This window comes from Pyrgilauda ruficollis, unplaced genomic scaffold (genome assembly GCF_017590135.1).
Source record: "Pyrgilauda ruficollis isolate IOZ18807 unplaced genomic scaffold, ASM1759013v1 scaffold35, whole genome shotgun sequence".
Lineage (NCBI taxonomy): Eukaryota > Metazoa > Chordata > Aves > Passeriformes > Passeridae > Pyrgilauda > Pyrgilauda ruficollis.
The window spans coordinates 2,968,834-2,994,847 of record NW_024524934.1 but is presented as its reverse complement, the minus strand read 5'-3'; the positions used below and the strand labels follow the sequence as shown (position 1 = coordinate 2,994,847).

At 41.8% G+C, this 26,014-nt stretch overlaps 2 protein-coding genes across 13 annotated transcripts in view; one reads left to right on the top strand and one right to left on the bottom strand.

The window, feature by feature from the left end:
* Positions 1-22,332, top strand: part of SSR1 (signal sequence receptor subunit 1) — a 22,769-nt gene extending 437 nt beyond the window's left edge. Inside the window, exons 2-11 of one of the 4 annotated variants that reach the window (XM_041475398.1) lie at positions 1,760-1,872; positions 3,320-3,407; positions 3,576-3,838; positions 4,198-4,274; positions 5,963-6,041; positions 6,800-6,893; positions 7,451-7,465; positions 9,272-9,335; positions 21,162-21,221; positions 21,531-22,332. In XM_041475398.1, the coding sequence (XP_041331332.1) occupies positions 1,760-1,872; positions 3,320-3,407; positions 3,576-3,838; positions 4,198-4,274; positions 5,963-6,041; positions 6,800-6,893; positions 7,451-7,465; positions 9,272-9,335; positions 21,162-21,221; positions 21,531-21,555 (878 nt within the window). In that variant the 3' untranslated portion in view covers positions 21,556-22,332. Of the gene's footprint in view, positions 1-1,759; positions 1,873-3,319; positions 3,408-3,575; positions 3,839-4,197; positions 4,275-5,962; positions 6,042-6,799; positions 6,894-7,450; positions 7,466-9,271; positions 10,486-21,161; positions 21,222-21,510 lie in introns of those variants that run through there. The other 3 variants (XM_041475396.1, XM_041475397.1, XM_041475399.1) reach the window with 3 other exon arrangements.
* The window catches only part of RREB1 (ras responsive element binding protein 1), a 122,443-nt gene continuing 118,640 nt past the window's right edge, over positions 22,212-26,014 (bottom strand). For 8 of the 9 annotated variants that reach the window (XM_041475387.1, XM_041475388.1, XM_041475386.1 and 5 more), the window contains one exon: positions 22,212-25,983. In XM_041475387.1, coding sequence (XP_041331321.1) covers positions 25,478-25,983 — 506 coding nt within the window. In that variant the 3' untranslated portion in view covers positions 22,212-25,477. The remainder of the gene's footprint in view (positions 25,984-26,014) is intronic. The other variant, XM_041475395.1, reaches the window with a different exon arrangement.

Here is a 26,014-nt window from a genome sequence, read left to right as displayed (position 1 = left end):
CGGCCCCTCCCGGCGCAGCGCCCCGCGGTGTCGGGCAGGGCCCCGCGGGCGCCGGCCTCGGGCCCGGCCGTGACAGCGGCCCGGGAGAGCCGGAGGAGAGCCCCTCCTGGGGCGGCGGCAGCGGGTTTGCCCTTCTCCTCGCTCGCCGGTGGTGCCCGGTCCCGCATTCCCTAACAGATGCGCTGGCTGCCACCCTGCCTTCCCGCCTCGTCTGCCGCCACCCCCCGAGTGTCCTTGGCGACACCGAGGAGCGCTAATCTCTGTTTACGCTGTGGCGTTATCTGATTCACGGTCTGGAAATTGCCTCCCTACTACTAAGTTTGGGAAGGCTTTTCGCCCAGCTCCTGCAGTGGGCTGCAGCTCACGCCGTGTGCGAGTCCTTTCCCAGAGCTCTCCCGCTATTGCCACATCATCAGCTCCTCTGACACCCATCGGAAACACCGTGAGGGGTCTGAGGGTGTGCTGGGCAGCAGATGGCAAAGGGTGCCTACAGCCTAGCTGTGCGCTGTTCATTTTTAATTTAAAACTCCCTCACCTTTATGTGTAAGAATTTTTGTAGACATAAAATTTTACACACTTACGAGTTTAAGACATCAAATAAAATCACGGTAGTTAAGGCTTAGGTTAAGTATTGCACCTGGCTGAGCAAAAGTCTTTGAGCATGCCTTCTAAAGATGCTTGAGAGGAGAGGTTGGGTTTGCTCTCTCTAGCACTGGCTGGCAATTCTTAAGTCCTTGGATGCATTTGTCATACTCAAGGATTCCTATTTCCCATAAAAATTTTTAAATATTTCTTTTAAATTTTGTGTTTATAGCAGCTAGGTCTTTTCTCAGACCTACGTAAATCAGTCATCCATTCACTTCTACTCTTTCATATTCAGAAAACATTGAGTTTGTTAAAAAAACCCCAAACCTGTCGTTTTGTGCACATGTTTTAGGTCTCAGCCTTGCTTGCCTGTGCTCTGGACTGCAAACAGACAGAACTTTGTCCCGTGGCCAGTATTGTTATTAATCATATTTGCCCAGTGTTTGAATGTATGAGGCTTGGCTCCACGAAAGCACAGAGGCAATGGACTGTCAGATTGCTCTTGTCTTGGAGCCTTGCTCTAGGTCACGTTTCTTTTCTGACTGCTGTTGTGGTTCTGTTGGATAGATGGCTGTACGTGATATTGAGGAGATTGTAGTATAAAAAACATTCTTTAGGTTTCAAAACTGGAATGAAAATAAGAATAGCAAAAAAAAAAGTAACTTTTTAGGTACCTTTCAAAGTGTTCTGTTGCCAGTGTGCCAATATACTTGTTGGACGTGCTAGTATTAGAAGAAACAGTACTTACTAAATTAATTTCCTGGCAATAGGAATGCCTTATTTTCACTTTAGTAGTTGCCAAATTGAATTATTTTCATACATTAATGTGATTGAACAATAGCTTTTAAGGTCAATTGGCTGCCTTTTGCAAATTTAGGCATTGCTGTGTGCATGCTGAACTTTTTGTCATACAGTTGTAAATTTTTGGTTTTGAACTTAGTGGCAGATAACTGAGTAAGTGCGAAAGTTTTTAGTGAAGGAGTAAGACTGAAAGATCAACACAGACATCATTTGAATAGGAGGTTTTTGCTACTGAGGCTTCAAAACACTGTATTGGAAAGGTTTTTAAGAAGTTCCTCAAGCATTAGTTTGAGAATTGTACTTAAACACGAGATTTTTCTTGATTAACTAAACATTTAAAAGATTTTCTTGTGTTTGCATTTTGTTTTGGCAGGTTTATTAGTTGCAGCTCAAGATCCTACAGAAGATGAGGAAGCTGTGGAAGATACTATAGTTGAAGATGAGGATGATGAAGCTGAAGTTGAAGAAGATGAGCCAACAGACTTGGTAATTGGACATGAATGTTACTTCAAAAGTGTGAATTAGGCTGGCAGTGCTTGAAGCTGATAACTTAAATAGCTGAGTTTACTTATGTTGCTTTTTTCAGCTGGCTGTTTCCATGTATCTGATTAAGCTTGTGTTCAGTTTGAAATGTCAGAAGGATTTGTCTTTTGTTTCTGAATTACCAGTTGAAAAACCACATGGAGACAACTTGATTTCTGACTATCAAAACTGTAGTCCACCAAAAAAAAACCAAACCACCAAGTGGGAGAACCACATTCTCATAGGAGCACTCTGTATTCCTTTTTTATCTGAAGCTTCACCTCAGTAAACTGAGAACACTGAGAGATAGAACTACTTCATTCTGGCTTCTTTGATACTGATTTCTAAGGGACAACAGGGTCTTGGTTTTTAGTTAAGCTCAAAACGAATTCTGAAACTCTTGTTAAAAAAAACCACAGCTAACTAAATTTACAACACAAAATCAAAACCAGAAGAGTTGTAGAAGGTATACTAGTCAATATTGCCAGACTATTATTTAATAAACTTTTGGATGTAATTTCCTTTTAATAAATAGTCTATGCCTTCGGTACAAAACATGATGCTTTTTAGGCAGTTTCTTTTATTTGTCACTCAAATAAAAGGGTTTTTCATAAGGTTTTGGAATCAAGATGCTACATGCTCAGCTCTGGTTTCCTAGTTCATGGTATGTGTGTGACTGATCCACTAGGATTTCCACTGCTTCAGGAGGTTGTTTAAGCACTGAAATCCAATGATCCAACTGACTTGCAGTACTTAGCTGAGACTGTTCGATACTGGCTCAGCCTTGTTTTTGTTTGGTGGGGATGGTGATGATCCCGTGATCCCCAAACGGCAAATAATCTCTTAATGCTTGCATTTGTCAAATTAAAAAGTGATTCATCACAAGGTGAACTTGAACAAGTGAATCCATGGACTTAGGTAATTCCAATAGCCTAACCATTTCCAGACATACATAGCATTTAACTAATTAAAACTGAATAGGAAGCTGCCATAAACACTCCCTGTAGTGAAAGTAACTGATTTATTTTATGGCTGTCTTCATTTTGAAATGCTTGTTTTCTAACTGGAAATAGCTTAGATGTGAGCACTTAACATTTAGATTCTATTCTTCTCTTTCCACCCCCAAAGAGAAGCCTTACTGATGCTTTTTGATTCCAAACCCTTCAATAGAGCTAAATGTAGTTCAGATTAGTCACTGTGTCAAATATAACAAGTAGAAAGATAAATGCTGAAAGGGATGCTCAGCAAATCTAGAAGGAGAACAGACTGTGGTGCTAATCCTGCAAGAGCAGGATTTGTTATAAATACTTGCCAGTGTTGCATGCTTTGACACATGGGATTGTCATGAACCAAGCATGGTTTTTGCTTCACTGTTCATTATAGGATTTTTCAAAAAAGTCTCTTGTCTTAGACAGAAGAAAAAGAGGAAGAAGACTTGTCAGGAGAACCTAAAGCCTCACCTAGTGCTGATACAACCATCTTATTTGTGAAAGGTGAAGGTAAGAGTCCTCTGCTAATCCACCATTCTCTTTACTCTTTCTTAGACTACATCAGTGTTTGCCTAAAACAGTGAAACCAGTGTCTGTTCTAGGTGCTCTCTGTTTAGAATTGGCTTGTGTGGTGCATGAGGTTTATTATGGTTGATTTTTTTTGTGTGTGTGTTTCAGACTTTCCAGCGAACAACATTGTAAAATTTCTGGTGGGCTTCACCAATAAGGGTACAGAGGATTTCATTGTCGAGTCTCTCGATGCTTCTTTCCGGTATCCTCAAGACTACCAGTTTTACATCCAGAACTTCACAGCTCTCTCTCTGAACACAGTAGTTCCACCACAGAGACAAGCCACGTTTGAGTACTCCTTCATCCCTGCTGAGCCTATGGGTGGTCGTCCTTTCGGTCTGGTTATCAATCTCAACTACAGAGATGCAAGTGTAAGCCTGATGCTCCAATTCATTTGAATCTTTCTAGTTCGTCTGGAGGTGTCAGGAAGGAACTGCTTAGTCAAGTACCTCTGTAGTATTTAAGCAAATCAGTGGATGCATAAGCACAGCAAGTGATTGCCTATGTGCACTTAAAGTTGTGTCAGCAGTGGAAGCTGGGTTGTCTTAGAACTGTAGAGGGCAACCAAACATTTGTGCTTTTATGTGTTGAGCATAAATTACCGCCTTAAGATAGTCTTGTGCAGGAGTTGTGGCTTTCTAGAATTTCTGTAAGAACATGGAAAAAGGTAAACGTTTGTGTATGTGTTGAAGAAATTAATTTAAAATGTTATCTGCAAACTTTGTTCTAGGGCAATGTTTTTCAAGATGCTGTCTTCAATCAAACTGTTACAATTATTGAAAAAGAAGATGGACTGGATGGAGAAACGTAAGGAGACTGGAGATCCAGATTTAGTTGGTGCACTGGTAGAACAGGTTATTGGTGGTGCCATTGAAAATAGTTCTCATATTGTAATTTTATTGAGTGTTAGGTCTGCTGTGTTTTGTGTATGATGTAGCAGCATTTGACAGACTGAAAATACAAACTTTTCCCAAAATTACGATCTCTATTATTAGTGGGAATCTTCAGGACTGGTACTGTGTCAGTGAGAAGTTGACAGATGTGCTTTAGCTCAGAGGGCTTAAGCCTGGACCTGATGTTATTCAGCTACATAGCAATTCAAAGCTGTTAAGCTTCTGTTATGCTGCTGTGCTTTTTCCTAAAAGATGCAGAGAGTCCATAGTATCAGGCTGTGGGTCCTGCTGTCAGGGCTGGAATAGCTTTCTTCTGGAACACTGCAGTGTAATCTAAGTTTACATAAACTAAAAGACATATTTGGAGTACCAAATAGCACAGCAAAGAATGACTGAGTTCTTCTAACCCCTGTCTATATAGGTACCTTTCAGGAGTGGTTTTTTCAGACTTGGGTAGATCTGACACACCAAATGTCTTTCAAGCATATGCTGTGCTAAAATGCTATTAAATATTGTAGCACTGGAATTGAATTTTAAGTGAAGCTGTGTGTTAAAAAAATCAGTCTTCAGAAATACTTGTAGACAATGCTGAATATGTGAATTGTCCTGGCACAGGTAGAAATTGCCTGTTGAGCAAGCTTCCTTTTAAAAATGGTTATCCAAAAGAAATAGCAGTTGCATTAATTTGGAATTCTCAAATACAATATATGTCAAATACAATGTAGTGTAAATGAAAGATCAGTTGGTAACATGAGAATGTGTAATGCTCTGAAAAAGGAGCTCTCAAAACAATTCGGATACTAATATCAGTTTGTGTGAATGTCATTTGAACAGATAATTGCCCTATAACAGGTATTGAAATTAAGTATCTTCTTCAGTTTAACTCCATCATTTCCTTTGTCATAAATGAGAGTTCAGATATTCAGCTTGGAATAAATTCTTTAACTGTAAATTCCTTAATCCCCAAATCAATTTTAGCTATAACTTAGGTTTACCTCTTGCTAAGTATCAACAGGTACTTCAGATAAAATTCTTCAAAACAAACCAGAATGCACAAATTAAGAAAATGTATTTTGTAGGTAGAATTGTAACTGTGGAACACAGAGCAAGATAAAGTCTTTCAAAGCTCTGTTGCAAATTAGTAGTATCCTAGCAGTACTTGCTTTGCAATAGCATGCTAAAAGCATATAAGAGACTTTCAAGGGTTTTATAAATGATTAAAGCTGTCACAGACCTAAATATTGCCTGTGACCCAATATCTGGAAACTGTGGTAGTGCAAAAGAATTCTTGAGGTTACTAAATTTCAGTATTTATTTATTATAACACTTTTCCAATTTATACAGCGTTTTTCTAATGTTCTGTTGTTCAGAATTGTGATTACAGTTTCTAAAATCCAAGTCAGAATAATTACATTATAGTTGGTAGAACTTTAGTTTCAGATTCCTTGGGTATTTTCCCCACTTGCCCCCTACAGAAGTTCTTGGGAAAGTTTCAGTGGATGTGTGGCCAATGTTTGGCTTAGCTTATGAAGAGGCATAGAAATTATCTTCAAAACTTGACCTTTTTAGTTAATGCATTGTTTCTTAAACTGTTTTTTAAAGGATCTTCATGTACATGTTCCTTGCTGGACTTGGTCTGCTGGTCATTGTTGGCCTACATCAGTTACTAGAGTCTAGGAAGGTGGGTAGCGTGTTTGTCTGTGTACTTGTTAATACAAAACCTTTCTGATGTGAAAAGAAAGCAATTCAGTGATTGCTTCTGGCATATGACGGTAAAGGTACAAGATTTGTTTTTAGAACCTTAGAGGTTACTGGGGAAACTAGAGCGTTCTTAAAAAATGTTCCTGATGGAAGACACTTTGATTGCTGAGCCTCATGCCCTTTGGCTCCACAGTGAAGTGGTTGAATTGGAATACTTTATAATCACTGAGTGTCTGTGTCTACTTACTTACTTCAGTACTTACTTTCCCCATGCTCTCTAATTCTGCCTATCAGTCTAATCCAGGTCAGACTTCAGGGGAAAACAGCTGTCAGTCCTTTATTTAGTTCTTGGCAAAGCTTTGCCATAATGTTGATTATTTTGCAAGGTCAGGGCACATGTGAGAATATTGTGCTAATCTGAGAAAGTAAAATAAAACTTGTCATCACAAAGTTTGACAGATCATCAGAAAAGGTGTAATGAGTTTGCCCAGTGTGCATGAAATCTTGGTGCCGTAATGTGGAATAAGTGTTGTAAGGTGTTACAAGTGGTAATACAGAGCTTAGGGGAATAAATTGCTAATGGGAAAGACAGCTCTGTGCATTGACTAGCTTTTAAGTTTGTACCTTAGTGAAATAATTGTAATTCACTAAATATTGCTTTTTTTAGTAATTTCTAATACTTGTGCTACCTAAGTCTTACTTAAAAGAAAAATCTTTCTTCTTTCTTGAATTTTTTAGAGGAAAAGACCAGTACAGAAAGTAGAGATGGGAACATCAAATCAGAACGATGTTGATATGAGCTGGATTCCCCAAGAAACTTTAAATCAAATAAGTAAGTAAAGTAGTCTGTCTTTCACAAACTACACTACAAAAAACTTAACTTGACCAATTAATTTTAACTGAGTAAGTAGCTGATACCAATTTCTTAGAACAGCATGTAGGGAATAAGAAATTGTCTCAAGCAGTGTACTTAAGGATGAGATTATTACTTTGTTCTACCATGAATGGGCTGCTAAACTTCATTGGTTGATGAGATAATGACTACTGGTGACTTTTACAATTTGTTCTGTAGAATATTTTTCAACAGTGTAAGGTGTCTACCCAAAACCTGGATTGCAAAAATGGTTTAAATAGGAGAAAGTAGAGGTCATCTCAGAGTTTCTGTAAGTTGTTTGGAAGTTTACGTATAGACCAAAGTCTTAAATAAGTATTAGAAGTGTGTTTTAACTAAAGTCACATAAATACTTTTTATTGATGTCCTTCACAAATCCGAAAGTTCTACTTAATACCTGAAATGCCAGCACTAACCCCAATATCTGATTTCTTTAGACTGTGGATATTTCTGACTTCTCTTTCTCTTTCTTCTCTTTTGCTTTCCTGTGGCTTCAGTGCAAAGTAGAAGAGGTGAGGCAGACTCTTTGTGAGCTGCAGAGTGAAAAGTGCTTAGTGTGTTGTCCATGTAATAATTAGGCATGGATAGAAGTCCATGTAATAATTAGGCATAGCTTCTTGCATGCTGTGACTGGTGATGTAGCATGAGCAGTGAAAGATGCAGAACAGACGCATGCAATGGTGTACATTTTATATACATCTAAATTTATGTTTTCATGTATTTTGTGGATGTATTTCTGGTTGTGTTGTAGAAACATAGTTTCAGTAGAATATTGATAAAGTATTGTCTTCTGTCGCTGTTCCCAGAATTCTTTTTCTAAAAGGCAGATGTTTATCTTGCCTTCCCTGCTTAGCTTAGTGTATCAGGCTGATAAAGTCCTGCCATCAGTAGCAGTCACTGCTGTGAGGTGGGAAAGCCTCAGTGAAGTGCATCCTACATGAGATGCAGAGTTTGAAAGCCCTTTTCAGGTGCTGCTCTTACTAGGCGAGGACTGCTGTTTTGATCAAATAAGCATATTCTGAGCTTCATTTGGTGCAGAAGGGCTAGGGGCCTTAGCTGTGGTATGAAGTTGTGCCAGGAGTTGATGGCTTTGGGCTTTTTTAATTCCTTTATCCTTTTTAAGGGTACTTACACAGCATAGGTTTGAAGAGTAGTGGTTTACTTGTGAAGATAAAAGCTTTCTTGTACCCTTTCTTCTGTTAGACACTAGAATAGTATAAAATCCAGACACAGGAATTTGAAAAGCCTCCATCTAGCAAGAAAAACTGAATGTCTAAATGCTACTTTTTGCTAAAGAGCAAGACTTTAAAAGGGTTCACATTCTGGTCATGTCCAGGCCCCACCACCATCCTTTTCTTAAGCCAAATAAGTATTCATATCTGAGCACTTGACGTTTATGAAAAATGAATGGGAAAGTTGTTCTTGTGGTTTTCTCAGCTCCAGGTTAGTTTCAGTTAGAACTCTACACTAGAACTCTTTAAAATAATGACCTTCAAGATCTCTGATATTCTTGACTTTTTTATTATTGACACTTCATACTGTACTGATTGGTCTGTAAGGGCATGATGGCTGCTCCTTGTGTTTGCACATACTCTAACAAGGGAGGTTATTGGAGATTGTTCTGTTTAAGAAAATTAGTCACCAGATGCAGTTAGCAGTCACTTTAGCACTTCATGTGAAGTATTGAAGGTTATTGAAAGTATTCTCTGCAGTAATAATAGAACCATAGAATGGTTTGGTTTGGAAGGGACCTTAAAGATCATCCAGTCAATGTGGATGCTTGCTGGAAAAGTGCAGTTTTCCACAACAGTTTTCTTCTGCTGTTAGTTATATGAATGTGGAAATATTACATGCAAGACATAGCTGTCTAAAGAAGAGTCAATCTTATATTCTGCAGCCGTGTAAACTCAAGGCAGTGGCCATCAAAATAATTCATTTAACTTTCTAAAAGTGTAATTACTGAATATGAAAGTTTTCTGAGCAGCAGAGCCTGGAGTTTCACATGGGGATGACACACAGGGTTTTTTTGGGCTTGGGTGTTTTTGCATTTTAGTAACTGACAAATACAACAAACCTTACCCTGTTGTTGCATGTTGCAGAATGGAAACATATCTTTTTGTTGCCTTCTGTTTATGGTGCTGGTAGTTTAAAAGCCTTAACATGTTGCTTGAACTGACTTCTCTGTGGTGATGCATTGCACTAGAAGGGCAGCTTGTCTTGTGTTTGGGAGGAGAAAAGTACATGCTCATGTAACAATTGCAATTGATGCAACTATCTCTTTTTCTTTTTTTTTCTTTTTTTTTTTTTTTTAAATCTAGATAAGGCTTCACCGAGGAGGTTGCCCTACAAGAGGGCACAGAAGAGACCAGTGGGCTCTGATGAGTAATGTTAACTAGTGCAACAGTTGAACCTTTACTAATTCTGCCTGTTTGGTTTTTTTGGATTGGAGTAGTGCAGAGAACCCATACCACCATAAGGAAAATACTGCTAAACATTTGGACTGAATGAATTAACTGAATGGTGTTAATATTACTGAAAATGCACTTCTCTTTTCATTTTTTTTTAAATTGTTGGGGGTCCGGGGAGGTAGCCATTAAGATTTGTGCCTGCGTGTGTAAGCAGTTGGTCTTAACAGAAACGTGTTACCTGAAATGTGCCTTTAGAGTTCTTTGTAATGCTGGCTTGTCATCTGTACATTGTCATTGAAGGATTTTTCTCCTCTCCCTAATCTGAATGTCTGGTGACTTTAATCTGTCTTGATTGTATCATATCTGTATCAGAACCTGAATGCAATTGTTATTGCTCAGTCAGTAACTTTACTCTTTACAAAGTGCGCACACTGAGGTTTGTGTGTGTGGTCCTGTCTCAGTGGCCAGGCACTGATCATCTCAACTTCTGCATAGTCTTCATTCTAAAGGCACAATTGGGTATAGCTGCTTGTAGTGGTAGATATTTTGCTGCTGTTTTGATCTGGGCATGCAGTGACCTAAAAATCTGAACTTAGCTGCATAGATGTTAGGAAGACTCTTGCACAGCAGCAGAACTTGTGAAGCATGGAATTTGTGTGCTGAATTGGTATTACTACATAAATTTCTTTTTTATACCCAGTTTGTTAAATGGTTAGTTATTGAATTGTGCCAGCATCTTAGGTATTCAGATTATAGTGGTAGTTCTGCAATGTTTACTCAAGAAACTGTTGAATAAGCCAGAATAACTTTTCAGTGAGTTATTGGCTCTCTCTCCTAAGAACTAGAATGTCATATGTATCAAAAGGCCAGCCAATTTATTTTTTTTAAGGCTTTACAAGGATTTGCTGTACACACTTGAAAAACAGTTGGATTCAAATAATTCTTTTTATTGGCAAACTATTTAATTCACCGTTTACAGTTTTTAAATCTGAGCTTCTTTACACTGGTCAGTACATTGGTCTGAGGTTTTTTTCACATAGTCTTTCTTAACTAGTAGCACAGATGTATATTCATCACTAGCTGCCTGTTGGTTCAGTAGTCAAGCAGAAAAGCTGTGTGCAAAATCAAAGCAAGATTTCCTTTTGTGGCTTATGTGATTACTAGGTACTGAGGTATTGATCCACATGAACTGTGTTCAGGAATTAACTGACAGGGAAAAGAGCCAATACGCAGAACATCAGTTTGCTTGGGCAAGGCTTGAACTGTTTGCATCTCAGCTCCCTCTCTTCCTGTGTCTGAATGTTATCTGAAGGCTTGTTGAGTTCTGGAAGAGGCATAGATCTGAGGCCTCTGTTGTCTCCTTTTCCTCTCTTTTCTCATCCCCACCTGTGAAAACGCCCTTTTAGTTCTACACTTGATCTTCAGGGACTGAACTTCTGAGCCAGTGAATGCTGAGTGATCTTTCCAAATCCTATCCATAGTGTGTTTGAAGCATCTAGGCTCTGAATCTACCTGTGCTGGCACTATTTTGTTACACACTTTGCCAGAATGAACTGTGTTATTGACTCATACTGCTATGGAGAAGATGCTTTGTTCAACTTCCTAAAAATACAGCTAGTCCAGGCAGAATATTTTTTGCAGTTAAGGTTGCTTAATTGTCATTCAGATCATTTAGGAAACAGTTGAATGCTGCCCTCATAAGGGGCATCTCCACTCAAATTGTGTGGAACACCTTTATTTGCCTTTAGTGATATAATCTGATTGATTGGTTCTGTGGTAGATTTGCAGGCTTGTATTCCAGCTTGCACTGATTCAACAGAGTGTTTATGGATTAAATGCTTCCTATGCTAAAGCCCCATAGTGATTGCAGCACCTGATGCACTGAACTTGGAAGTTCCCTCTCTTGGATTGTGTCTCTAACCTGGCATTGAGAGGGGTTTTTTATTCTTGTAATGGGTCATCTTGAACTGTATACTCTTAATTCTTCCTGAGGTTTAAAGGTACTCTTTGACGGGGTGGTGATGATACAGTGGTATGCCAGGAAAAAAGACAAAGGATCAGAACTGAGGATATTAATTTGTAATATCCTAGTTTTATTTCTACAAATAAGAAGTATTTGAAGACTGAGCTCTCTTCTCTGCAGTCAGTGGCTGTCTTCCAAATGTTTAAGTTCTAAGCAGGAAAAAAGAGAGAAGGCAGCTTGCACTGGAACCAGCAGTGGGAAAGTCCAGGTGTACCAAGGCTGTTTTTCTGATGATACAACTTGGCATTCACTGTAGATGGTTCATAGTGAGTTTCTTAGCCAGAAGCAGTTCGTAAGAGCAGGGGCCAGTAGACCACTGCTGCTCATGATGAATGTTATAACATTTTTTAATTACTTGTTTCTCATTAATTTGCTGTAGTTGAAATTTAGCAGTAACATTCCAGCATGCAGAGGTAACTGAACTTTTGCATCTCTAGTATTATTTCTAGTGAATAAGCCAATCTATTACACTCAGTTTTCTTAAATTGGGGGCGTAGAGTTGTTGCTTCATCCTCTTGGTTATAAACTTTTATTTTGGTACTTGAATTTTATACTCTATTTTTAAACAGGGATAGCTTAGTGTCACAGGTATGTTGCTGGATATAATTATTATTCTCCGCTGAGTAGGCTGTAGTTTTGCTACTTAAAGATGAGACAGCAGCAATTCTGCCTGTCTATGCCACCCAGTTCCATTTGGCAGCACAACCATCTGTATAATCCAGCATTCTTACCAGTTCTCAGCCAGCTTACTACACTGCCACAGCTGCTCCTGGGGGTTCTGAGAAGATTGACAACTGTGAAAGAAGCTGTGGGCTAGGGTTTCTTTATTAGTAAAAGATCCTAAAGTGGTTTTAGAGAGCAAATGAACTATGGGCTTAGAGTGAAGGACCTCTGTGAATTCCCTTCTCACAGCTCCTTATCTTACTCAAAAAATTGTAAAGACCTAACAATTCTACTCTTGGGGTAGGAAAAACATCTTTAGAGTTCACATCTACAGAGGCAGCAAAGCATTAATTTAGGCTACCCTTGAACTGCATGTGATACCTGTAGCCCTCTGTATGCTGTCTGCTTTCTGTCAGTGGTTCATTTTTTCCACAGTATCCTTAAATCAGAGAAAGAAGAGTGGCTGCTGTCAGACTCAAGGATTTAAGTTCATTCTCCATGTACAAAATTGTTAAGCTGTAGGCTGTGGAACTGGATAGAGCAGACTAGAGATGGCAGTGCTTCTGCTTGTTCTAAAACATTTGTGCTGAATGTCTTCCTTAGCTTGGATAAGGTGTAATCAAAAGTATAATTTACTGGTTATTCCTAGAATGCATGGTGCTCAACAAAATATTGCAGGTGAGAGCTCTGAATCCAGGAAGCCAAATACTAAAGTAGGCTGGTTGTCCTGTTTCTCAGTGTGCTTGATGTACTGAGCAGTAGAGAGTCTGTTCTCTTCTCCAAAGGAAGGACAGTACCTACCTCATAGGAGTGACATAAGGGCTGTTTCAAGAGTGTTTTGAAGTTGTTGGGACTTGCACAATACACTTCCATGGAGATAGTAAGACACAGCACTAGTGTAAATGGTTAGCAACTGTGCACATAGATCCGTACTGTACTAATTTAATCCCCTCACTGACCAGAATTTAGCAGCTTTACACTTTGACATTTCTAAGAGGAGTTGCAGTTAACATACAGAGGAGAGCAAATTCAGAAAGATCTCTTAGTTTCTGCACAAATTTATAGGTGGGCTAAGTAACATTCTTCTGATATTTTTCCATTTATCTCTAAATTTTCCCAGGGATTTTTTCTAATCAGTTGATACAGATGATTGTTTATGTAGCTACAATCAAAAGTCATTTTAGGAATGGCTGATTGTTTTGGATGATTAAGTTCAGGTGATGTACTGCAACTGAAGTGTTAAATTATCATTTAATTTCTTACCTGCTGACTTGCATTTATAAGTGAGATCAGATCTCTTGAAAACAGCTGCAGGTTTTTTGTAAAGTATACTGATTTTTTTTTTTTTTCTTAGCATTGTGTATCTGCTTTTTTTTTTTAATAAAGCATGAGTGGCACCAATAAAAGACCTTTTCCTTGATAAGCAATCAGTAGTGGCAAATATGCGAAGTGTGAAAACATGCCATTCTTAAAAATTGTCTTTCTACATGTGTAATTGGAATGGAAATAATATTGAGCAAATACTCTGTGGTGTTTCAGACAATGGACTAATAATTAAGATTAGAATTATTTTAAGGGAGGGCCCTGGGAAAATGTTCAGTAAATTCCTGAATTCTGATGGGTTAAAAGCAAACCATAGTGCCCTACATTTCTAGAAGGAATAACCTCATGTTAAACCATAGGCAGCATTAAAAGGATCTTTTAAGATGCTTAAAGGTTGCTGAAGCACAAGGCCAAATCTTTCCAGTTTTTATGTGCATGCTGTTGTGTGACCAGGCAAATGCTCACATTCCGTGCAGTAACTTTGAAAACAGCAGTTCCAGCAGGTGTTCTGTATCCAAACAGAAGAAGGTAAGACTTGTTGGGGGAAAAAAACCCAACAAAAAACAAGACAAGATTTAAAAATAAAGAATGCTGGGACCCCTGTATTTTTGAGCTATATCTGTGGGTAAAAGAGGGAAAAACTAAAAGCAGATGTGTTGATGTATTTTTGGGTCCCAGAACACATAAATGACTAGAATTTGAAGCCTGCCTCATCTTTCACTGAAAAGATCAAGATAGATTGCAATAGCTGGCTCAGAAAGAACAGATACCAAGACTAAGATGAGGTCTTAAAAATCTGGCTGTCTTTTCTGTCCCTTGTGTAAATAGTTTTGGCTATAAATTTATATTAACCACGATGCAGTAACATTTCAGCATTACAACATTTTAGTCCCTTAGCTGGTAAGGCAAAGCTGAAGTTCAACCTGCCTTTTCTCATCGCTCTCAATCTGTTCAGCCTATGTGGAAATCACAACTGAGTTTTCCCTGTGCCACCTAAATGCACATAGTGAATCTGTCACTTGAGAGCTGTCTCTTTCACACAGCGAAGAGAACACTTGGAGCTGAGGCACTTGGTCTCACAATGGTCTGAGCAGGTTTTCAAGAGGACCCCACAGTCCATGTTCTAGTGAAGGAGGTTCAGTCCTGCCCCGCTGGGCCTGGATGGAGCTACACCGTGTATTTTCCATAGAGATGAGGCTGCAGTGGTGCAGCATTAATCCCAGAGTAAAATACAGTACTAGGTTCACTAGATGAAAATCATTACAGCCAGCAATTCCCAGGTCTGCCAGCTGAGGGATCTCCCAAGCCTGTGACAGCTGCTTCTCAGAACAGACAAGCACAAAGAGAGCTTTAGCCCCTTCTCAAAGAGCAACATCTAAAGGGAGGGGTCAGAGCAACTGTGTCTGGCCTTTCTAAATCATTCCATGCTTTACCTTGGCCACTGAAGTAAATCTGAGCACTGCACTTTTCTGTGCTGTTCAGAAAATAACTGACAAATGTGAAGCTTGAACTCAGAAAAGCTGTAAGTGCTGGTGTCTAGTATTTGCTTCCAAAAAAATTCAGATCTGTGGCCGCCTACGGGGTCAACTGAAGGTATTGCAGAGGTGGTGCTTATAGTGACACACTGCCTCTGCCACCTGGTGTTTTCCTTGGAAGTTAAATGAAATTGGATCTTTTAACGCCATGTGTACCTTGACCACATTCAGACACAGACACAGCTGAATCAAAGAGCCCAGACTGTTCAGAACACTGAAGGAACTCCCTTGGCAGAGCCTGGATCCACCGCCCTGCAGAAGCAAGCAGGGGACTGGACCTTGCCCTGACAGTGGACTTGATCCAGTATCAGCTGGCAAGTTTTCCACCCATAAATTTTCAAAAGTGAAAGAAAGAATGAACAAACACCCTCTTTTCTTTGAGAGGAGTCTACCCAGCAAGGAGGGCAGTGAAAATGCCCTGTTGCAGGTTTCCATTGGAAAGGAAAAGCTAGAATTTAAATAGCATCTGGTGACTGTTGAGCACAGTATGCCAAACATTGCCACCAAAATAAAAAGTTATATTTAGAAGCAAGTTCAAATACCCTAAAACACTTGATTTGGAAGTGTGTCATATTTTCCTTAGAACCAGTATTTAAGGCTTGGTTAATGCTTCGTTGTTTGTAATAGTGGTTCATTCATAGAGCATGGAGTTACTTCTCACAGCTGGAAATGATATTTTGCCCAACTAATCCTGACTTGTAGCTGCTATAAAGCAAGTTGGAAACCAGGCAGTACATCTTGCTGTTAGGCACCACGACAAAGAAAAAAACTGAAGCAGGATTTAGTTTGTATTTTAGAAAGTACATTACTCAGGGACCATCTCCTTTCTGCCATCGTATTGGCCTGGCAGATTGCAGTTCTGCAGCATTCCATTACCACCACCCCAGCTAAAGGTACACCAAGGGTGAAGTAGGAGGCATCAGTCACAGTCACGCAGCCAGAACAATCACTCAGTAGTTTTTCTTTGTGCTTATGCAGGGCAAGACATTCCCTCAAGGTCCTCCTGAGGCTGAACTCCTGCTCCTGTGCAAAGCATTTCGCTGGGTGTCATTTACTGTTCCTTTAGTGAGCTGCAGCACTCCTTGTGGTTACTCCTTTCCTTTCAATGGCAGTCCTCAGGGACCATCACCCTGTCATTCCCATTCTGCCAAATTTATAGAATTGAATGGAGCCAGATGTCACTGATGCAGTGCAGTGGGAATAAGTACAGGCCACCAAGGACCTGCTGACAAACTGCAAAACGTCCCTCAGCTGCAGTTCAGTAAAACACTGCCTGAAGGAGCTGGTGGAGAAGCTGCTATCATTTGTGATTAAGTATTTTTCAAATTAAGTACCTTGATTTTTAAGCAGGTGTTTTGCAGCTGCTAAAGAGACTCTTATGGTTCAGAAAAAGTTAAAAACTGTCCAAGAGGTGCATTCATAAAAAGAAATAACCAAATGCATTAAAGGCAGCATGTGGCTTTGCATCCTGTTCCAAAATGGATTACCATAGAGTGCCCAGGCTGCTCACTTGTCCAGATCTCTCCCTTTCCCTCACCTACAACCCCAGCTCATTTTCTAGTGAGTTCTGGGTCTTGGGTAGCTGTGCTAGGCAGCCTCTGTGGTTTGAGCTCCAAGATGCTGACAGAGAGTGATGTAGACAAAGATCAAAGATCAGACTCACTGTGTTGTGGCGCAGACTTACACTGACGGCTGTGGGTATGCAGGCAGGTTGATGCTTTGATGATTTTCTCTGGCTGTGGAGTATCATGGACCTGATGATGCACATAACCTTGGAGCCTGTAAAGCTTCAGTCATACAGGCATCCTGAAGGCAGCAGATCAAATGGTGTTAAATGTCCTGCCACCAAAAAGGGACTTTTCTGACAAAGTCTGCAAATCTGGGAGTGCTGGATCCCATTCAGCAGCAGTGCAGGCAGCAGGACATGGGAGGTACATTTTCTGCCTCCTCCCCAGCTGCTGCCCAGGAGCCCTGTGCATCGAGTAGGGCTGGGCTTTGGTAGAATTAAACAGCAACGACAAAGGTTACAGTCTCTGTTTACAGCCAGGTTTTGCCCTTCCCAAGCACAGGTCATGAGTAAAGCTTGAGTTGCAAAAACTTGGGAGGAATATTGGTCAAAGCAAGCCTGCATCTCACAGCTAGCACTGGCATCACCATACTTCTTTTGGGTGCAGATTCTTTGGAAGTCAGATGCTGCTCATTGCAAACAACAAACCTAGGCTGTCACTCTCTGCAGGATCAGGTAACAGGAGATGGGAGGAAAGGCTAACACACCAATTGCTTTTGTTACCCAAAAACAACTCCATGTCTGAGGGCAGGGCCCCACGGACCTGTGTGCACACGTTCACAGGAGCATTTATTTCTGCCGTTCCTCATGCCCCAGTGCTCGGGGCAAGACCTGTCGTGGAGCCACTGTCCCTCTGGCTGACATCCTGTCCCAACCTTGGCACATTTTTACGAGCAGCAGGGCCGTGCTCCACGTGTGGTTACAGGCTAAAAATTACTGACTGAAAGTCAGCAAACAGCAGCGCTGGCCTTCACTGCATTAACCTCTGCCTCGGAAAAAGATTGTGAAAACAGATCAGGCCTTTCGTGATGAAAAGCCTTTTCTCCAGCAGATTTCTCTTATTTACAGCCTCCCATTAACTGATGTTCGTAAACTGCTTCACAGCCCTCTGCTGAAAGGCTCTAGAGAAGTTCAAGTGCTTTCACAACAGCGTATTCCAAACACCATCGCCCAGAGTTTCCTCATACACTCCTGGCAGTTTTCCCTGCCAAACAAGAGACAGATCTGGCACAGGAGAAATAAACAAGCACAGCAAAGGAGAAAGCTATTTTCAGTTCCTGCTAGTTGGGAGGATTGCTACAACATTTTCTACTGCGTTACGCAGTGAGGTTGGGTGAGCCAGAGAAGCCTTCCCATTTTACTACTGTTTAATATATGATTAACTTCTGCTTCCTTTTTGTGAGGATTTTTTTTAGCATTCTGAGAGGAGTCTTGAGAAGTGACAGGAGGCAATACTAGAATTTTTGAAAAGCCTCAACAACACTTCTCAACTCCATTTAGTTTGACTTCTTCAGGGTGATTTCAGACACATCTTGAAATGCATCAGAGCCACTTTCCTGGCAATACTCTGGAGGTTTACATCTCCCCAGAGAGTTCAGTCAAACTTGTCATCTGTCAGGCAGCCCATTGACACTGGCATATGTGTGCAGGTTACATGTCACTTACCTGAGGTGACACTTGCATACAACAACAGCTCCTGTATCTTTTGGGCATCCATTCTGTGCAGTGACAGCACAGAATGCAGCAGTCTGTGTCTTCACTGCTGCTTTTGAGCAGGCCAACTGCCCTCTGCCCCTCCACCCTTCTTCTCCCAAGTACTAATTGACTCCTTTTTTAAAAAAAACTCCTTTTTTAAAAAAAAGCCTTTTTTTTTTTCCTGGAAAAACAGCCTCATAAACAGCTTTTTACAATACAGAACTTAGTGTTGCTCACAAACAACTGTCCCCTTGCCCACAGCCCAACCTTCACCCCTCCCACTGTTTTAAGTAGGCCTCCCTGCCCAGGTGAAGCCACTGATGAGGCTTGGCAGCCCACAGGGATGGTGCTCTTGCAGCTTCTGCACCTTTTGTAGTGGTGCAGCTGGTAACAAATCCTAAAAACCCAAATAATTCTGTCCCACAGCAGTCCTCCCTCTTCCCTTCCCTTCCCTTCCCTTCCCTTCCCTTCCCTTCCCTTCCCTTCCCTTCCCCTCCAGTGCTCTGATAGTTCCCAAGAAATACAAGCACACCACTGGACAAGTGAGTCCCTAACTTGTCATAGGGCCAAGGACACACACCATCTGTGTCTGACACTAACTCATCCTGTGGGGGAAACACTTTGGGCTTACTTGGCATAAACCATCATTTCAGGACTGGTGAGAAGAGTTTAAATCACCTAAAAATGCATTCCCTGAAACTGCATTGCAAAAACACAATCCTCAGCTGAGGGGACAAGGAAGGACACCATGGAGGCTGTGTTGAGAAAGGCCAAGAGGTCTGAATTTGCTCAGTGCAAGACCCTGCACCTGCAGGAGATGCTTTAGGCTCTGGCAGGGGCTCCATGAACAAACCACTATTCCTGTTAATGTTCTTACTTCAAAACCAGAGGAACAGACTGACCATACATACTCTCAGCAGAGCTGTTGGCTCAGGAACTCCAGCTGTGCTGTACCTCCTGTCATTTTAGGGTTGTTTCCAGTTTTTCTAATCCTGTGATCCAGCATGGCACTAATTGCCCATGACTAGGGAAATCCTCTGATCCCCCAGCAAATCTGCAAGTACCAGCAGTCACCAGTTTCCAGACAGGGACAACAGTATGCTCCCAGATGTTTGTTTCCCCCATTCCCTGAGTGTGCACATGAGGACATGGGCAAAGAGGGCAGCTCCAGTGTGGGGTTGGTGGCCAAACCCAGGAACTCCAGAGCACACCCAGGACTCCAGGGATCTCTGTAGTGATGTGGTGCTTCCAACCTGCAGAGCACACACAGCCAGGTGACCCATCATGTCCCCAGCTCAGACACCACCCAACCAGGATGCAGATATGTGTGCAGATCAAGCCATCTCACTCACACACTCGTACCCTCGTACCCTTCCCAACCTCAGACCATTTTTCATGGATCATTCAGCCCCTCCCTGACATGGAGGAGGTTTTCAAGATCCAAGTCAATTCCTTTATTTCCAAACAGATTGGAGCCCACATCCCAGGATGTCCCTCAGGGCTCCTTTGGCTGTTGCAGTATGGGTCCTCTCCCCTGCACATTGATTACTGCCAAGGAAGGGGACGAAAGGGGGACAGTACTTTAATGCAGCTCCTCCTCAGCTGCAGGGCTCAGCTGACCCACGACACCCAAAGATGCTGGTGCCTTGTACAGGTTTTACTCACTTCCCTTCCTGATGCTGGCTACTCCAGTACTCAGGTTTTGGGAAGTCCTGGCATGGCCCCTTTTTTCACAGTCCAGCAGTTAAGAGATGTTCCAATTGAACAATCCATTTCTCCATCCTTTTCTTGTTTTGCGTTGCCAGAGTGGGTGATGAAAAATGGTGCCTCTTTGACGTACATAAAGTGCTGGTTATTCTGTGCTGGGGTCTTGAGTCTCCCTTTGCAGATAATCCTGAACTTCAGGGTTTCCAAAAGTGACATTTTCAATCCCGTCATAACTACAGAAATGCTGAAAGAAAATGACATGTATGATTCCCCAAACTGGAGACTTGTGAAGAAGGAAAGGTTTCAAGAAGGCTTTTGCCCCTTGCTGCCTTTGCTAGTTGAATTGTGACTCTTTTTGTTTTGAGAAAGGCTTTTTCCAACAGAACAGGCCAAACACTGTTAAGTGTCAACAGCAAATCATTTCTCATTGCACTCACTTTCTGAAGATCTTGGTGTAGGTGTACAGCCCTCCCATCTCACAAATGCTGGCTACTTTGAGACAGCTGCATAATGAAAAGCAACTTTATTCCTTTCTCTTTACTTGTTTGCATTTCAGTAGCAGGCAAAAAAAAAAAGACACTCCAACCAGGCTCCACATTCTGTTTTGGGGCAGTTTTCACCCAATCCTGCTATCTCCTGCCCATCCCCACAGTGTCACACTCCACACTTCAGAAAAAAACCACTTTCCTGGTGCCCCTTGCTGCCAAGGCATCCCTGTGGTGGCAGAGGACTTGGGTCTTCCCCAAACCTTAATGCTGTGGGCCAGCATGTGGCCTCCATGCCTGAAGCACAGCAGTGCCTCAGAGAGGGGTGGTACCACTCTCCCTGTCCATGTCAGGAATTAAGTTCAGCTTCACCCTTGCCAAAGTGGGAAAAACGTTTTAAGGAATGAGATGAGGAAGCAGCAAGTTGGAGGAGGCACACAGAGACACCACCACCACCTCCCCACCTCTGCTAACCTGGTGTTTCAGGCCAGCTCCAGTTGTCACTGCCATGGGTGTTAGTGTGGGAAGGAGTGGAGGCAGGAAGAGGGAAAGGGAAATGCCAGCAAGGAGCACAGTTCAGCTGGCCTGCAGGGTGTTACCCTGTCCAAGGCAGGAAGAGCAGGGGAATTCCCAACTCAGCAATAGTCACTGTCAAACTGAGGTAGGAGAAAAGGGCTGCAATTAGTACCCTTCCATGGCCAAGAACCAAGTGCTTTCTAAGTCATCTGTTTTGTAAGTCATTAGTCACCATCACTTCCTAGCCACATAAACTCATCCCATTTGATTTTACACCTCCTGACAGGTCCCCGGGCCACTTGGACGCGAGCTTCCCGTCAGTCTCACGAGAGGAGAGGCGATTCAGGTCAGTGAGTGGGAGAAGGAAAATTATTTTCTGCAGGTTTCCTCCCTCAGAAATGATGTTTCCACCCCATGAGCTCATCCAGAGAGCCTCACTTCATCAGGTATCCTTGGTTTGGGGCTGAGCTAGCTGACTGCTTCTGTTTTAGCCTGTCCCTCCCTGGGGTGAGGGACCAAGGTCCTCAGCAGACCAAGTGCTGTGAGGCATTTTGACCTCCATTGGGAAGGTGCAGGAGGCTTGAGGGAGGAAAGCAGCAGCAGTTCAGCACCCAAGTCTGTCTCTCATTCTGAAGCTGGTTCACTTCTCTGCCAGAAAGCACCACCGCAGCAGAACTTAGGAAGATCTGGATGCTTTGCTTCACTGCAATTCCCTGGCCTCAAGAGCTGGATGCACAACTCAGATGATTCTTTGGCTCACTGTCCTGTGAAATGGATTTATAGGAAGGCATATAAAATGCAGCTAAGGCAGCTCTGACAAGCTAAAACAAAGGTTTTGTCTCTGTTTATGAAACATGCACGTGGCTTTTGAATACATCCTGAAGAGTTTGCAGCCATAAACATTTATGCAAGAAGGAAACTATGGTAGCAGAAACCTACCTAATTTATTAAAAAAGTGACTGGTACACTACATGCTGAGAGGATGCTCACCTATGTGACCATGGGGCTACCATTAAGTGAAAAAAAAATCCTGACCCTGCCTGTGCAGGAAAATCAGCATTTTCTGCTGTCTTCAGTTGCTGCATTGAGGAACTGCACTGGGAGACAAGCAGCATTTCAAAGGGGCCTGGCTGCCAGAAAATGGTGGTCAAAATGAACACGAGTTTTCAGAGTGCTGCAATCATCTCCAGCTCAAATTCAGATCAACCAAAGGAAGAGAAGCAGTGATCCACTGGCACAGACAAACTCCAGCTTGCACGTTGTCCTCCAGCAGAGCTAAGGCAGAGAATAAGTCACCGCAAACCCACAAGAAGAGCCACGCCCATTTCATAACCTATAATTTTTAAATATAACATTTTATTGCTTAGATGGTTTGATACAGAACAAGTTTTACTTTTTATTTTGAATTTGGAAGTACTGTACAACTGAAAAAAAGAGGAATAAAAGTACCAAAACTATGTGTGATTCTCTGTTCATGTGGCATAAACCAGTCTTGTACACAATTCGTAGCAGCAGTTTAAGTTCCCTTTAGAAAAATATGAATTCTACACATTTATTGTTTCCTGCATGGGATGAAATCACTAGGATTAAACTTCCTTCGTGGAGAGAGAAGAGAGAGAAAGGAGACACACAGAGAGGAAAGAGAAGATGAATCATTCTGAAAATGGAATCAGACTGTCACATAGCCCCCTAAAGTTATTTCACAACAGCCTCAAACAAGGTTCTCTCTTTTTTTTTCTTTTTCCTTTATTTTTTTTGCGCTTTCACAGTCAAGTGCTTAATGTAGTGATTGAATTATCTCCATGTTAAGTCCATTGCAACTCAGGCAAAAGAATTTTAGAAGATCTTTTTTTTTTGTTTTCTTTTTGTTTTGTTTTTGTTTTTTTGTTTTTTGTAAAAGCCCTGAGAGAGGAAAAAAAATAAAAAGATTCAAACGAAAATCATATAGAGACAAATTAGCTGAACATGCAAACTAAAGCCTAAGATTCACCCATAGTTTAAACACATTATAAATTTCACAGTTTAATATTGGGGGAGGAAGGGAAACAAAAAAACCCCAACAACAGCAACAGTTCTCAGTCAAACTCAACTAATAAAAATGTCAATAAAATGTGGCAAGACCTTATACTCTACTAGGATATAGATAAAGGCTAAATAAAGCTTTAAATCAATAGTGATTATTGCTAGCAGATGTCCCGGCAGGCTGCTGGGAATTAATTACTTGCTACATTGTTCTGCAGCATATAGTTTAGTAATGGCTTCTCCCCCACAGTATTGCGCAGTTTAGTGTGGAGAGTTGCAAAAAAAAAAAAAAAACAAAAACCAAAACAAAACAACAAAACAACAACCCCAAAATAAACAAACAAAACCATTACAAAAACCAAAAAATACCCAACATAATAATAATAATAATTATTATTATAATTATAATAGTAATAACAATTTAAGGGATGCGTGAACTGGTTTTAATTAAGTAGAATGCACCTGGGTAGAGTTTCAAATGAATCATTGGTTGTGATTGATTTATCTATATCTGGCATTAGCTTCGTTTCTGAACTGGTTCAAACATCCCTATTTAAAAATTAAAAAAAAAAAAAACCAAAAAAAAAAAACCAAAAAAAACCACGAAAAAAATAGAAATCACATATACCTCAACCATTTTTTCTTATTCTATTTGCAAGAATATTACTCAAGAACATTTCTCTTCCTTTGAATTCTGGACAGTGAGATTTCAGTCTCCAGAAATTTTTCAGAGAGTTTTTAAAATAAAGATATATATAGATATATATATATTATATAATATAGACTGGGTCCGAGGCCCACTTCCTCCATGTCTGGTGAGAGCAGGAAAAGCGATTCTGCGGTGGGAAGGAGGGAGGGTCACAGTGCGGGCTGGGCTGGGGGACTGCAGTGGTGGAATAGCACAGTGAGGCTCCGGCAATGCTATTATGGCTCTGTCTGTCCCAGAGGTCATGACTGAAGGACAATTAACAAACAACAATAACGACAACAACGACAAGAACAACAAAAATGCTGGGCATTCCTAAAAATGCGCAGCTACAGTAGGATACATTTCATTTAACTCCTTCAATATTGGTGGCTGGAGTGTCTGTCACCTGTTGCCGGCAACAGGAGCCATACGGAGAAGTTCCAGCTGCCAGCATTAAAGGGGTTAAATTACTGATATGAAATTTAGACACACACCTCAAGTCTTCAAGCATCAACCCCAAAATCTCAGGAAGAATTTCTTTCTTTTTTTTTTTCTTTTAAATTAATTTTATTTATTTTTTAAATGTCGTATATCTGTAGTTTCATTACCAGTAGTATTTTCTTGCTCTTAGAACATGACAGAAGCAAGACGAGAGGGTAAGGCTCGCATTTCTCTCTTGCTTTCCACTGGAAGACGGAATAACTTTGCTCTGTGAGTGACCGTCACCGACGTGACGGCAGCGAGGTCACTGCGGCACCGGCGGTGCCTCTGTGGCGCGGCCGGGCCCCGCGCGGCCCCGGCGTCGCGCGCTCGCGCCCACGCCCGCCCGCCGCGAGGGAGATGTGCCCCCACACGGGCACGGTACCTCGCTGGCCTCCGCGGGACGCTCCGGTCGGAGGAAGGGGTTCATGGAAAGTACAGTAGAAGAGCTGCAACAACAGGAGGAGGAGGAGGAGAGGCTGGTGAAAGCTGATGAGTCAAGAACACTCCGAGACGGGATCCAAGCTGCGCTACGCATCTCCGTGGGCAAATATTGCCCATTGGCTTCTGCTGACTGCAGAGACAAGCGAACTGATGGATTTATAAAATAATAATAAAATAATAATAATAATAATATACTGAAGCAAATCAAACATATGTAACAGCGGGTGCATAATTTCCATAGGTTACGTTGCTATGTAACTCTTCTCTGTATACACGCTCAGTCCGTGACGGCCAGAAAAAACCCCTAGGATTTAGAAGACCACTTCTAATGCTGAAAAGTGGAAACAAGCATGAGGTTGAAATTAATTTGCGTTTCCTGCTTTTGGCTTGAACCACTTTGAACACCTTCAACTGCCACGTTGTTCGTGCCTGGAACAGGCTTAATGCTCCACCATGTGGCAAATGCAAGAACATCTACTGAGAAAAAAAACAATAAATCAATGTCTCCTCTGCATCTCCTCTGACTATTTCATATGAAATTCACATCATTTTTCTTCCAGTTATTGGCTATGGTATCCAAGGGCCTCCCACCCCACTGCCCCATTTCCAGCTCAGAGAACAAACACAGCGACTATCACAGATATACAAGAACAAGCTCACGCACACCAATACAAAAGGTAACATTAATGCTTAAATGAAAAAGGGTCCTCTCCAAATAATTCTTTAAAATATTAAAATCATTTTTGAAAAAAATCTATAATACCAAAAGATCTAATAAAGTAGTAAGGCACTCAAATCAGTATATACGGTAGTCTCTTGCATTATTATACTGAAAGGCATATGGCACCAGGTCCAGTCTGCCATACTCTCCCCATAGCTGTAAGGTCACTCTTCCAAAACCAGACTCCAGAAACCTTGCTCTGCTGGCTTCAGTTTGCCTGCTGAGACGTGTCCAACCTCCTAGCAAGTCATTCCACCCCCAAGAGCTGAGGCGCACTGTCGGCAGAGGCCAGGATGTGATTCATGGGAGACGGAGCGTTGTGCATCTCCAGCAAGTCTTGGATGAAACCTGAGGGTCTCTCGTGCTCGGAGCTGCCCCGCGGTTCCTGGTCTATTGCCGCGTGTTTCTGTGTGCTCTTGGTGGGCTCGGCAAGGCAGGCGCCGCTCCTCTCCTCTCCGCAGGGGGAGTCCGTGACCAGGCCAGCCAGGGGCTCGTTCCGGCTCCCCGCGAGGGACGAGTGGCTACCGACGCCCCCCGCGGAGTCGCACTCGCTCTCGGAGATGGGGTTGGCGCCGCTGTGGCTGGACTCATTCTCACTGTCTTCTCCACACCTCGACTGCGTCTCCTCCTTGTCACTCTCCTTCCCATGGTTTCGGGCGTTTTTGACTTTCTGGTGGATGCGCTGGTGACGGACCAGGCTGTGCTTCAGAGTGAAGGTCCGTTCGCAGGTTTGACACTTGTAAGGTCTCTCACCTGGAAGAGAATGACAACACAAAGTCAGCTG